General features: G+C 32.9%; 3 protein-coding genes and 3 non-coding genes across 6 annotated transcripts; 3 read left to right on the plus strand and 3 right to left on the minus strand.

The window, feature by feature from the left end:
- Positions 1 to 48: 48 nt before the first annotated feature.
- C04F12.7 (Membrane-associated protein) lies at positions 49 to 1104 on the minus strand. The gene is made up of 3 exons (NM_060178.4): positions 914 to 1104; positions 336 to 604; positions 49 to 286 (listed from the first exon to the last, which is right to left on the minus strand). Exons 1-3 carry the CDS (start codon positions 1050 to 1052, stop codon positions 86 to 88), a joined length of 609 nt encoding a protein of 202 aa, NP_492579.1. The 5' UTR covers positions 1053 to 1104; the 3' UTR covers positions 49 to 85.
- Positions 1105 to 1578: 474 nt separating this feature from the next.
- On the minus strand, positions 1579 to 3908 carry C04F12.8 (Protein-tyrosine-phosphatase). Its single transcript, NM_060179.3, has 4 exons — positions 3741 to 3908; positions 3469 to 3563; positions 2494 to 2852; positions 1579 to 2143 (listed from the first exon to the last, which is right to left on the minus strand). Exons 1-4 carry the CDS (start codon positions 3895 to 3897, stop codon positions 1936 to 1938), a joined length of 819 nt encoding a protein of 272 aa, NP_492580.2. The 5' UTR covers positions 3898 to 3908; the 3' UTR covers positions 1579 to 1935.
- On the minus strand, positions 3343 to 3363 carry 21ur-15375. Its single transcript, NR_050420.1, has one exon.
- Positions 3909 to 7418: 3510 nt separating the features above from the next.
- Positions 7419 to 7665, plus strand: C04F12.17. The gene has a single exon (NR_101606.1). It is a non-coding gene; the product is annotated as a small nucleolar RNA C04F12.17 (small nucleolar RNA).
- A 1546-nt stretch (positions 7666 to 9211) lies between these two features.
- C04F12.16 (Transposase) lies at positions 9212 to 9859 on the plus strand. Its single transcript, NM_001264258.2, has 2 exons — positions 9212 to 9356; positions 9461 to 9859. Exons 1-2 carry the CDS (start codon positions 9302 to 9304, stop codon positions 9601 to 9603), a joined length of 198 nt encoding a protein of 65 aa, NP_001251187.1. The 5' UTR covers positions 9212 to 9301; the 3' UTR covers positions 9604 to 9859.
- Positions 9860 to 12952: 3093 nt separating this feature from the next.
- C04F12.15 lies at positions 12953 to 13095 on the plus strand. Its single transcript, NR_050421.1, has one exon. It is a non-coding gene; the product is annotated as an Unclassified non-coding RNA C04F12.15 (non-coding RNA).
- Positions 13096 to 13206: the final 111 nt, after the last annotated feature.

Here is a 13206-nt window from a genome sequence, read left to right on the forward strand (position 1 = left end):
AAAGTTGTTGCTGAGATCCCGTTTATTAAAATGTATATTCTTGCTACTCGGAGGGTTAATGAAATATTTATTAAATCAATTAAAATCACACAAAGATATCAGCTTGTCCCATTTTTCTTCTTGGTGTCTCCAAACAATCTTCTTCTTTCTCCGATTCAATTGACTTTCTACTGATTAATTGTGGCATTGAGTTGTCAAATGAACGACTTGTTGCCATAACTCTCTTATCCGAAATTTTGACGACGACTGTAGTGAGACGAATGAAGACGGCCATACTGGCAAGAGCCTGAACAATTTTCAGATAAAACTAATTAGATTAAATCTAAGAAACTTACAGTAGCAATCATTGAAATCACTGCACACACCAGAGTAACTCCATTAACAGCATGACAGATATCCGAATTAAGTGTTCCAGTTGAGGGAGTTTTCAGATATTGACATGGAGAATCGAATGATTTAATGAAGAGTGCAATTGTATGTGCAAGATGGAAAGCTGAGAATACAAATGCATGCATCATGAAGAGAAGAGTGAAGACACCAAATGCACGACGAGTTGAGCAGAGTCCAATGAGTGACATGAGTGCCAATGCGGTCATCAACATATCTGAAACATTCTATATTTCTAGGGTCGATATGTTCGAGATTAATTCTCGATGTACAGATAAAACCAATGTCATTTGGAAGTTGTTCTCAGGTTTTTTTTGTTGTCAGGTTTTTTTTTGTTGTCAGGTTTTTTTTTTTTTTTTTTTTTTTTTTTTTTTTTCAAAAGAACATGAAACAACTTCAGATTGACATAGTTCAAAGTGATCATTTGACCATGAACTTTTGTATGTTTCAAAGGTCTTCTTTGAAACTACATCAAGTTCAAGCTCAGTGCACTTTTCCTGTATCTGAAACAAAATGCAAAACTAACCTTTAGTATCCAGAGCAGTCTCATCGAGTACCGTTTTTGATCCGGCAACTTTGTATGCAGTTGAGTAGAGACCACTGACTAGGAAGATGACAGTGATGACAGCACAAAGTGGTGCTTCAATTGACGATAAGCATCCCATTTTGTTGAAGGTTAGTAGATTGAAGACGAGAAGTTAGTTAGTATCGAGTACTGATTGATTTGTGAAGAAACTGAGCATTTATTACGACGTGTCAAATAAATAGAGTAGGGCATCGCGTTGAGGTAGGAAAGTTCGTTTTTCATGAAAATTTGACGTGAAATTGTTTAGAATTTTAAATTTAATACAAAATCTTTACGCAATTTCACGGAGAAAAGTTTTCTGAACATTGCACTTCCATGTAAAACTGTGTCGTTTAAAATAATTCAATTAAAATAGGTAGAATTTTCAGCAGCAGATGTGCACTTTCAGAGTTGATCTGAATTTTTTCTCTGACGTTGAAAAAAGTTATGCAAGGCACTTTCTATAAGCTTGTTCGACCTCTGGGCGACCCTCGTCCTGTGCCTAGTTGACACTATGTACCTACAAACAGAAAGTGGGCAGTAGACAGGCCCTTACTCCTGAAGACGTGATTAAAATCCAAAACCAAACAGGTGAAAGAAATTTAATTATTAATTTCAATAATTTATCTGAAATTCAGAACAACAACCAAAAAGATTTTAAAATGTTTATCGGAATGATATACACAGAAAAACTTTGGATTTGTGTGTGACAATAAGCGACAAAGGAAAAATGGGAAAATATGTTGATTGTTGTGTGTTTTTGTGGGGAAAAATCAACCCGTTACCACTTTTTTTCGCGTTTAGAAAAGTTTAAAAAAAGTTAAGAATTTCAAATTAAAAAAATAAAATACAATTTTAATAAAAATTTGAGTGCGGAACTACATCGAAATTAGAAGAAAGCTTTTTGATTTTTGATAGTAGATAAGTATTGAAATTTTGGTCAAAATATGATACAAAACAAGAGACACAGTAGAACATTATTGTTAAAATGCCGAGAAAAAGTTGTGACGTGGCGAAGTTGAGTACATTGAGAATAGACTTTGACGTGGTTTTCTTGTTGGAGCAGGAGAAAAGAGACTGTATGAAGTGGTAAGAGCAAGACTTGAAGCCGGAAGTGATGATGGACTGTATGCTCGACGAAGTGATGATGTGGCAAGGGATGAGGCAGATGATACGGATGGACGGTATGTACTGGAATATTCAAGTTAATTATAGTAAGAACCCTCGCCGCGAGAAACATTTACGGTAGCATTCCTCATATCTCTTTCATTTTTAAACGTACTAGTACTGAGAAAAATACCGAAAAGTTTAGCGAAACTCATGAAAAATCGTTTAAAGAAACGAAGAAATTTGTTACGATATCCCTTTATTGAATTTCCGATTTGCAAACCTTCATTTTTCAATTAGTCAGGTTTTAGTTGTTCACTTTCTTGAAACTCGATCTTTCTAAAACTTCAAAAAAACTTTTAAAAATCGGTAAATCGAAAATTTGGAAATTTTATAAAAATTTAATAGCAGCAAACGTTTGAGAACTGTCTCACCTTGCTGAAAAAGCTCTCTGCTTGCTCGCGGAGCTCTGTGCAGAAGGCAATGAATGCCTACTGATCTCCCTATTAATCTGCATTCTTCTTATATCATCTGCATAAACATCTGGAATTGGCATATCACATTCCGGTGTCTGAACCATTTTAACTGATGCTGTTCCTCTCAATCGTTTCTCATAATCAACCATTTGTTTCCAGAATCCAACATTTGGACGAATAATTGGTCGAGCTGCTTTGACGTAGTGATATGCTTGTCGGAGAGTCATATGTTCGTGTTTTACCAAATAAATCATTACCAATGAAGCTGATCTTGATACTCCAGCCATGCAATGTACAAGTGTTTTTCCGCCTCGTTCCTGAAAAATTGGATTTGAAAAAACTGTACAATTTCAAAACAAACAAGAAATTTTAAAGAACTGACTTTAAAATTTATGTCTTAAATACATTTGAACTGAGATTATAGGCGCCCGGCGGGAGGCCGCCTATAACCTCGCTCCGTTTTTTAGAGTACATGTGGATCCCTGTGTGATTTGAGCCAAGCCTGAAGGCAGGTGTGCAGACATTTGTTGCCTACATAGAAGCCTAGTCTTAAAAAAAGAACAAATTGTCTTCCATAACTTCTAACAAAATATGTAATTCCCTTATATTTTCAGATTTTAAAACTCTCATAACATTTCTGCCATGACCCTTATCCGTTCTAAAGTTCACTCCAGTCAGTAACACTTTCCATTTCTTCTCTTCACTCGTAAAAATGTCCATTCCGCCTACACTCATAAATTCAGTTAAGAACGGCCGTCGAGAGTACAAACAACTGGTTTTTACTTTTTTTTTCTCTTTTGTGTCTTCGTTCCTTCTCTTTAAATCGTAATGTCCACACGATGAACAGAAGTTATGAAACATTTAAATGAAACATAATTTTGAAAACATTTCAAAAACTCTAGGAAGTTGAAGATTTTAAACACTAAAATATACCTTAACATTACGGATTTTGTCAGCAACAACATCAAAATGCTCACTGAGCCTTGCATATGGATGATCTTCAATTCGAATTTTCATTGTGTCAACTCCTGAAATAGGTATAAGTTTATCAAAATTGATTCTAAAAAGGTAGTTTATAGTTTTTCCGGGGCAAGAGTATCGCCGAAATTTTTTTTTTTTTTGATTTTTCCGTATTTTTGTGGAAAATCGAAAAATGGCTGGTGGATTGGGGTGTTTTCTCTTTTTTAAGGAAAATTCGAACGAACCTTGCATATACGTGGATGGCTCTTCAGTGGTTGCATTTACAATCATATTAATTTTTCTTTGTTTAATTTTATCTGGCTTCAAAACTCCGGCACCCGAAAGATACAGATGATCATTAATTTCAGACATTTGTCCGAGAACACCAACATTCCTCGACATATTTCTGAAAAACATTTTAAAGTTAAATATATCTAAAATATAAGAGTTTTAGAAAAAGGAGAGGCAGTTTAAAAGGACAAAAGAATACATTACATGGTAGTTAGACTTCCTTTGAAAAAATGAATTTTTGGGAAAAATTTGCAAAATTGGTACAAAACCGGATTTTTCGACAAACTTCAAAGGTAAATGGCGGTCACAAGGTAAAGAGATATAGAGAGAAAAATTTTTAAAAAAAGTTAGTAACTGTTTCCCCCGGCGGCAAAGAATTTGGGCAATGAAAAAGGAAATTAGTGGAGGAAAAGAGAGATGGCATTTGCAAAAACATTTTGTCTCTTGTTTCGAGAAATGGTTTTTGATGATTTATGTATTAAGATGGGTTAGAAACAGTAACAATATTTTGTAATTCGACATTTTTTTGCGGTTTCTGAGGAATCAAAGATAATCTGTCTTTTTTAGACACACCTGCTTTCTTATTTATATCGCAAAATTTCTTGTGGACGAAACTGGAAGAGAATGTTTTTTGAATATAAAAAACACCGATTTGAGTTCTAACGGAAGAAAAAATAAATAAACTGAGCTCTTGCTGGACTTTTGCGAAATGTTCAAAATGTAACTCATCATTTTCCGAACAAAAACGCATCTGGTTCTCGTGACACAAAATGAGCCCACTCATTTCCTGAATTCTTACCCTGTTATTACATTTGATAAATGCGGTCATTTTTCTCTTGAACTTTTTTCGATCAGTTTGGAATTGGAAAACGGGCATTTCTCCAGTAATGACTCAAAAAATCAAGTTAACTATAAAGAGATGATACATGAGATTTGAAATTTTAATATGTGAAACTATGTTCGTTAATATTATATAATATTCAAGTCGTTTTCATGAAATTTTCACAATATGGAAACATTTAATCTTTAAAAAAACAATCTGAAAGCTTTGAAAATTTCTATTTTAAGAAACGATTTCATTTTTTGACCCAATGAAGTAAATAAAAATTCTAAAAACTTCAAAATTTAAACGCTCAAAACAATTTTGACTATTTCAACAAGTTCACCAAACCTCCAAAATTATCAAAATTTTATGAATCTGTGAAAAATAAGCTGAAAAATTTTTGGAATAAAAATTGTAATCCCCAAAAGAGTTTCTCTAGAAGAATCTAGACTATCTTCAGAGAATGTACCTAAGAAACCTATCCATATCACTTATTCAAGTGGAAAAGAAAGTAAAGATTTGTGTGTCAAACGGTAGTTGGCAACCCAAACATTGATCATCACCTGGTTCTCGACCCTTTGTTTCTCCCTTTCCTTGACTTTTCCTAATATTTGCTCACAAAGAACTAGTGGGAGGAGAAGGTGACTTGTTTGTTGGAAGTGAATGACGTGGCGAAAGGAGGAACAATGCGTTCCTGTGGGAGTGAGAGGGTATCGTTTCAGCCAAAACGATACGATTAAAAAGTAAAAGTTCAGAGGGTGAGAAGAAGAGGAATCAAGAGAGAATGCAGATGACTAGATATAGAAGTTCTCAGTTTTCTCGCTTTAAATCACCTGAAGCTTATGGAACTTCAGAGTTAGCTTTGTGACGGTGTGAGTGAAACCATTTTCAAAGTTGTGAGATGTTTACAGTTATAAAATTGTGCGAAAAACTTTACGTTTTAGTTTCCGAAAATATTACAAAATTTCAGAAATCGGCGAGTGCCAAAATGCTTCCAGAAATCAATCTGCAGAAATTTTTTATTTCAAGTTGGAAATTGATAAATGTTCAGTTTTGGCGAAATTCCCATTTGAATGCCCAATTGCATTGCCTTTCTTAGTAAATTATTTCTAGTTTTATCATTGACTTATGTTTTTCTTATATTTTCTGATCTGTATAAGTGAGGGAATTTAATTATAATTTTCCAAAAATTTAGTTATTTCCATTTTTATATTTACTTTTTTTAAAATTTTCACAGTAGGAAGTGGGTTAAAACTTGCCGAAATTATCACATCAGCCTGCTGCACAGTAACTTAGCAAAAACATATAATTTCAAATTCTGTGTTCGTAAAATTTGAGAAAAATAAACCAAAATCGTCCAAAATAACAAATGACTTCTTTTATAAAAACAATTGATGAAACCATTTCCACAGTAAGCATAAACAAGATGTTTCTAGAAACGTCTTAGAGAAACTTTCAAATCAAAAGTGAAAGTGAAGGTAAGAGTTTGAAAATTGTGGTTGTTTTGGGGAAAATGGTTAAAGAATGAAACTTGTTTCTCAAAACAAACGAGTCTTAACTACTCTTACTGATCTTTGACGATGGCACAAAATTGTGGAGGAAGTATCATCTCCCCGAGTACGCATGTACCCGTAGGACAAAGGTGTAATCTTCTTGCTCAGAATGTGAAATAGTGTTGAGAATAAAGAGATTTAGAGAAAGAAACGAAATTGATACAACTAGAAAAAGCTTGAGGGAGGGTGATAATGGATGAAAAGTAGTGTAGGTTGAGAGAAATGTAGACAAAAAGACATGGGAAGATAAAAATAGAAGAAGATGATATTCAAGATTTCCAAGAATTTTAAACAACCCTCTGCATATGAAAAAGAGGTGATTACCTATTACTTTGGCATGACCATACTTTCTCAATTTGTTTACAGGGGTGTGCGTCATCTTCAAATTTACAAAACTGCTCGTTTCGGTATAATAACCCAATTTTCAAATTAATTATAAACATAGGTTTATTTATACAAAATATATTTTGGTAATTCGAGAATAAAATTTATTTTTATTGAGAATTTCTCGGTAGATCTGAGTTGAAAGTCTTTATTTGTCAATTGCAACCTACAGCCAATTTCGAGCACACTTTCCACACTTTTAAATGGAATTAAATTTCATTTTAAAAATTTGCATTTTTTTTATTTCAATGTGAAATTTTTTGGTGAATTTTTCAAAATAAATTTTGATGCTTGTAGACTTTTTTTCAATGCAGACTTTTTATAATAAACTGTCAAAGATCTTAAATGTATTCATAGGATTAAACAAACATTGGTCAAGGTTTTTGGAAGTTTTTGTTTTTTTGAAAAAATGCTACCAGATTAATTTGTTTTCAAAGCTCAAACATTTTTATGCTCTCTGGTTTCTTCTAACCATTTAATTTTCACAAATACCGAAAGTTAAAAAAAACCGCCTGCGAAGAACTAAAAACAACTAACGACTAAAGAATAAAAAGCAAATCAAAGGAGAATCAGCAATCACAATAATAACAGAAAGAGTTGTCCAAATAGAAAAGAGCAGCAAATATTTTCGTGTTCGACCTTTTTTTTGAGAGACAAACAAATCGAGTGGTTGAGGTGGGAAAATGACAATTTCTGGGCCACTTTTTAGAAGTTTTTAGATTTCAAATGACACTGGATCGTTGATCAGCTCAAAAAAGACGCAGACTTTCAAAGATTGTATCTAGAAATCAGCTGAAATTGGGAGGAGGATGAGAAATAAAGATGTTACACAATAATCGAGGTCTCTCTTGATAACTTTTCCGATTTGTGTAAGTTAGAAGATTGTGTTAGTGATATATCTATCATTTATCACTTTAACATTACACAACTGCCTCCCTTGACAACAGAAAACCGGAAATGATGTAGGTTTTCAGATTAAGATGATATACTTTTTCCAGAGCTGATATTGCTTGCCACCTTTTTTTGGAATTATTTTTATCATGATATCAAATGGTTCTGAGCAATACTCGTTCAAAAGTTATATGCAAAAACAAGTGCAAGATATAGAGGCTCCCATAAACTTGCAACAAAATAAAATAAGAGAATATATATGAGTGATAACAATAGGAAAATGAAAAACAAGTTATATGGGAAAAGAAGGTGAGAAAACACGAACAAGAAGAATGAGAAGAAGTTGTTGATCAGACGCTGAAAAATGTCCTTCCTGCTGTCGGTGAGCAGTCGTCACTACTTATTCACAAAATGAACAAAGAGAGCACAATTCAGACGGGACGAGAAGATGAAAATAGAATGAAGAAAGGCGTCGAAGCGGTAACAAGTGAATGAAGTTTCTTGTCTCTTAATTTTTACTTTTTCACAACTTTTTCTAGTCCAATGATAACTGAATGAACAATTGAAGGGGTTTTAGCTGTCACAAAAAAGAAAATTATTCTAAACCTGCAAATTCAAAATCGAGAGCCATGTATTACATATCCACGTTAAAGCTCTCTAGGCTCAAGAGATTAGGATTTTATTTCCGAATTTGGATTAGATGGAAAGCCGAAAAGGAAATATTGGCAAGATTAGAGGAGAGAAAAATAAAATTTTCTTGATGAGCTGACTCCAAGATAAGAATTGCTCATGGAAGATGGATTACGAAAAATATAAGATGGAACGGAAATCAATTAATGATGCAGAGGATCTTCTTTTGGGCAGATTTAAGAGAGGAGAGGTAAAACTTTCAAGAAATCAGAAATCAAGAGTTTTCAGTTTCCAAGATCAGGTATTGATTGCAGGTGGGGTGTGAGCAACCTAAGTTGGAGCATTGGGGTGCAGCACAAATATTCTGAAGAAAAACAATACATTTAGAAAAAGTGGACCGTATGCTGAAAAATTATTACGCGAAAATTTTTAAAAGAGCACAAAATTGAATTCACAAGAGGCATATGTTGTTCCGATTTTTCATTCTATTCTTTAAATGAGATTTTTTCATTCCGCTGCAAAATGGTGAATCATAAGAATCTCCGCTTACCGTTCACTTGTTATTGACAGAAAGATAACCGTTTTTCAGCCCAAAATTATAAATCATGTGATCCGGTATTCGATGAATTCAAATATCTGGTTTTAAAACTTCAAGTGAAACTGAAACACACTTGGAGAGAGGAAGGTCAGAGCGGTGCAAGGAAATAAATAGAGATGATCTCACATGTTGTCTCGTGAACCCGCCATGACAAGAGTTGGACTAAAAAAGCGAAAAGAAAATACATTTGAGAAGACGAGAATTGAAAATGATTGCGGTAAACAAGAAAACATTGAAAAGGGCAAAAACAGACGGAAAACAGGTTAGAAAAGAGAAAAAGAGAGACAGAATGTCAATGTATTTATCCCTTTCAATGGCATTTTTTTGCCAATCAAAATGTTCAAAACTGATTCACACACTTTTTCAGCCATATTTTTGAAACTAAAAATGAGAATCAATACCCTCTTTTCTAACCTTCCGGTCACGTAAAAAATCACAGTTTGAATTATTTAACTTGATTTAGTTCAGTTAAAAAAATTACAAATAAAAAAAAATTTTTTGACATTTTTTAAACGAACTTGTTAATGAACTTTAATGGGAGGTCATTTAAAAAACTGGTACATCTTGATAAGACCTGCTATATAACATTGCAGTTTTTGTCATAATGTTTATTCTACGAATTTTCGGTTTTCGAATATGCCGCCAACAAGATGTTCAACGAACTACCTGGAGAAGACAACATCGATTAAAGGTAAGTTTTCAATTTCTAATCCGCCTACGAAAAATAACCCTAAAAATCCGTTGATGACAGGGAACCTCGGCATTTGTTTCGGATAAATTTTGTTATTTTTACAGAGTTCCACCTTCGACAGATGATGAATCAAATCGAACCCGGAATCGAACGGACGTACGGCAGATGGACCAAATGGGATGGCTCGATAGCAAATGGCTGGATGGCAGTACTTTCAAAGGCATTTCAATTGGAACTTTGGATGTGAACGATGGATAGGTGCGGACGGAGTAGGAACGACAAATTGGCGAGGAGGAGAATATAACTCTTTTCCATTTCATTTATTTTCTTTTTTCATGGTCATTTTCTGAGCGACTCAATTTTGAGATGCTCAGTAGTTTTGATTGAACAGTCATTTTCTGAGCGACTCAATTTTGAGATGCTTTGTAGTTTTGATTAAACTTTGAGATGCTTGGTCCTCATCTCAACAGAACATCCTCTTCTAAATCCTAATAATGAGAATCTATCCAAAAAATGTTTATCCAGATTGGTAAGTTGAGAGATTAAGCACTCGTCACTAAACCTCACATCTAATCTGTACACATGTACACAGAGATCTTTTCGAAAAAAAAAACTAAAAAAAGAGGAATATTTATCGCCGAGACATCTTCTAATTCGTTTCCTGTCGTCACTCCCCACTCACTCAATTCGTCTGATTTCTCATCCAAAGTGTTTTTGTGCCAGAAATCACGGGAGTCCTACTCTTTCTATTTCCTTCCAGCTAATCTCCGGAAATTGGTACGAGAAAATGAAAAAAAGAAAATGGCAGGGAAACGAGAGATGACGTGGCGATGCTTGGAAACTGATTTAATCGTTTTTAAAACAAAATGGGGATCAAAATTAGAAATGAATAAATGGATAAATTCGTGAGGAGATTTGTCAAAGTTCAGTGGTATAAAAATTTACAATTAAAAAAAAATGTTAGGCGTTTTTTAAAAGGAGAAATAAAAAAAACGGTTTTGAATGCGGTTTTGAATAATATTTAATGATTTGTTCAATTTGGAAAGCAAAAACACGAAAAGAAAAAACATCTCAACATTTTCCAATTTGAAAAAAATAGAAAAAATTAGGGACAGTCCAAAATTTAATTTAAAAATGACAATTTTCTGAGAAACTCGAAAATATGAAAATACGATTTATTTCAAAATAAATCGAGAAACCAAAAAAGTGATATTTAAACCACAAATCTTAAACATATATTTTCTATTTTACATGCAGCGTGGCTTTCTCGAGGGAGTATACCAGTCAATCTCTCATTTCAAGATACAAATCTCAGTAAAGAAACTGGGTGGTTTTTTATGTTTTATCTCCAATTCTCCGGTTTCTAGTAAAACCATATTTATGAAACGGTGAAAACGAACATATATTAGCTGCTAACAATAAAATGAATTGTCTTGACGATACAAGAATGAGAATTTATTCAATAAAAACAAGACAAAGAGGTCATTTGGAAACATAAATTCACAGACATGTTTCGATAGTTGCATTCAAGTTTTGAAATGTCAACTGCAGTGAGTCATGACTCCAATCTTATAAATCTAAAACTCAGCTTGGATTATGTCTCATTTTCTTCTAAAAATTATATGCATCACTTTTTTTTCGTAGTTCCTTTAAAAATTGCCAAAAATGTCTCCAGAAAATGTTGCTAGTCGCGAAATTGAAAAATGAGTTGATCTCCCATCTCCCAAAGGAAAAATCTTAAAGAAGGGGAAAACCAATTGAATTTCCTTGAATTTCGTTTTAAAAAAGTTCAAAATTTTTGAAAGTCACATTGGAACTTCAAGTAACTAAGAAACATTTTCGAAAGAACCAATGCTCAAAAACTAGGAACTTAATTTCCTTAAAAGTGATTGATTCTCAACGTACAATCATCTTTTAGATTGCCTAAAAAAAGTAAAAGAAAAACTGACGTCAAACGTTAATTCCTCTTGTTGTGCATCAATGATTGAAAGATTCATCTTCTCGTTCGTCTCCAATTTCAGGAATAAAAGTATCGAGTGAAAAGAGAGACATTGAATTGAAATTTAAACGGATATATATGTATAATGTAATTTCAGAAAGATACATGTTTATTCTGGGAAGAAATTTTACTTCTTAGAAACATAGTTTTTGTTTTTTCGCGGAGTTCATAGATTTCCAATTTGGAGAATTAGTCAAAATTGAATCATGCCTACTATAGTAGACCAACTTATGAGAAAAAATATGAGAGAATAGTGATGACTGAAAAAAGTTGGACATTTTCAGAGAGGAAACTAAAAACTCAAGTGTTTATTTAACAAGCAGAAGAACTTGAAGAAATAATTTCAGTAATAACAAAAGGAACAAATAGAATATGGAGAACAGGAAGTAGAAATATCAATTTGAGAATCTAATTCTGAAAAATAAAAGTTTATTTCTTGAATAATTCAATTCAATTTACAATATTTCTATCATACTACTGAAACCACAGACATTTATCATATTCAACAACATATTCTCATACATTTATTCAAATTCTCCAGAAATTCTTTTCGTTTATCATGTTTTCCATATGCTATTTATATCTCTCGTCATTCTAGGTATTTCATTTTAAAGTAAAAAAGTATGTTTTTATTGCTGAAAAAAGAATGATTTTGAGAAAAGACAAGAGTAATCCCACGGATTACACTAAAGAGAGAATGACAGCACTTGGTACTGAAAATAATTTAAAATTCCTTAAGAATGTTCTGAAATTTTTATATTTTCTGAATATTTTTTGTAAAAGAAGGGCGGGCGGATATTGGAATTAGTTCTAAAATTTTGAAATTATATTTTTCCTAGACGGCATTCCTGGAAACTACCAATTATCAAAGTATACTTCTGACTGTTTTTATATTTAAAACTATTTTTCTTTCAAATTATTGAATATTTTGTGAGAAAAATTCTTTTTTTTAAGTTTTAGGTGTTTCAAAATGTTCAGTCTAATGTCGCTTGTTTGAACTCTTATACTGTTTAAGTAATAATATTTGACTTGGCGAAAACTGATTGAGAGATCTGTTTGACTGTGAACTAAAATTTAAAAATGTGTTTGAAACAAAATGTCGAACTGACAAACTTCAAAATCCAATTGTTCTGAAATATGAGATTCGCTAAATCAATGAAAGGCTTTGTTGTAACGTGGATCAAATTTTCTTTAAGAAATCTACAGTAATCCTAGGTTTTGAATGTATAGATTTTCATTTTAAATTAGGTGAGTTAACTAAAAATCTATTGATTTCAATTTGTAACATTGCGAACTTTAGAATTTCAAAATGTACGAAAAAAAGAATATTAGCCAAATTCTATTTTAAGAAGAGAAGATTGCAAAATAAACGATAGTAAAGTTCACGAAATTGGGGGGGGGGGGGGGTTCTATACGTCATTGGGGAAGGGGCAAATGGGGAAAAGCTCAAAAATCGGAAAACAAGGTAAAACATTTGGAAAACATGACAGCAAAAACTGAAGAGTAGGAATGGGAAAATAGACCAAACATATAGTGGTGGTTTTGCAGTCTTCCTTTTTTCTTTCTCTTCATTTTCTCTCTCCGTCATCCCCTTTTTTCCATTTTTGCTCCGATTATTGGGGACAGCTCACGGAGAGCAAGAGATGCACACATACATACACAACAAGTTGACAACACTCAACAAAACTACTGGTGTTCGAAAAAAGAGAAGAATGAAGAAGAAGAAGAAGATATATTCAATAATTATTTAGAATCGAGTAATGCAGAATTCAATTTTAAACAAGGCATACTTATGTATCATCCAGATGCGAAACATTTTTGGTGCTTACCGTAAACTACTAAACCTGCTCT

This window comes from Caenorhabditis elegans, chromosome I (genome assembly GCF_000002985.6).
Source record: "Caenorhabditis elegans chromosome I".
NCBI lineage: Eukaryota > Metazoa > Nematoda > Chromadorea > Rhabditida > Rhabditidae > Caenorhabditis > Caenorhabditis elegans.

Bases quoted from the DNA above. Each gene is read 5' to 3' on its own strand.
- C04F12.7 (NM_060178.4), bottom strand. From the start codon at position 1,052: ATGGGATGCTTATCGTCAATTGAAGCACCACTTTGTGCTGTCATCACT. The intron at 605-913 runs GTTAGTTTTGCA...AGAATGTTTCAG, and splicing joins GACTGCTCTGGATACTAAAG to ATATGTTGATGACCGCATTG. The intron at 287-335 runs GTAAGTTTCTTA...AAAATTGTTCAG, and splicing joins TGATTTCAATGATTGCTACT to GCTCTTGCCAGTATGGCCGT.
- C04F12.8 (NM_060179.3), bottom strand. From the start codon at position 3,897: ATGTCGAGGAATGTTGGTGTTCTCGGACAAATGTCTGAAATTAATGAT. The intron at 2,853-3,468 runs GTATATTTTAGT...CCAATTTTTCAG, and splicing joins ACAAAATCCGTAATGTTAAG to GAACGAGGCGGAAAAACACT. The intron at 2,144-2,493 runs GTGAGACAGTTC...TGAATATTCCAG, and splicing joins CAGAGAGCTTTTTCAGCAAG to TACATACCGTCCATCCGTAT.
- C04F12.16 (NM_001264258.2), top strand. From the start codon at position 9,302: ATGCCGCCAACAAGATGTTCAACGAACTACCTGGAGAAGACAACATCG. The intron at 9,357-9,460 runs GTAAGTTTTCAA...TTATTTTTACAG, and splicing joins GAAGACAACATCGATTAAAG to AGTTCCACCTTCGACAGATG.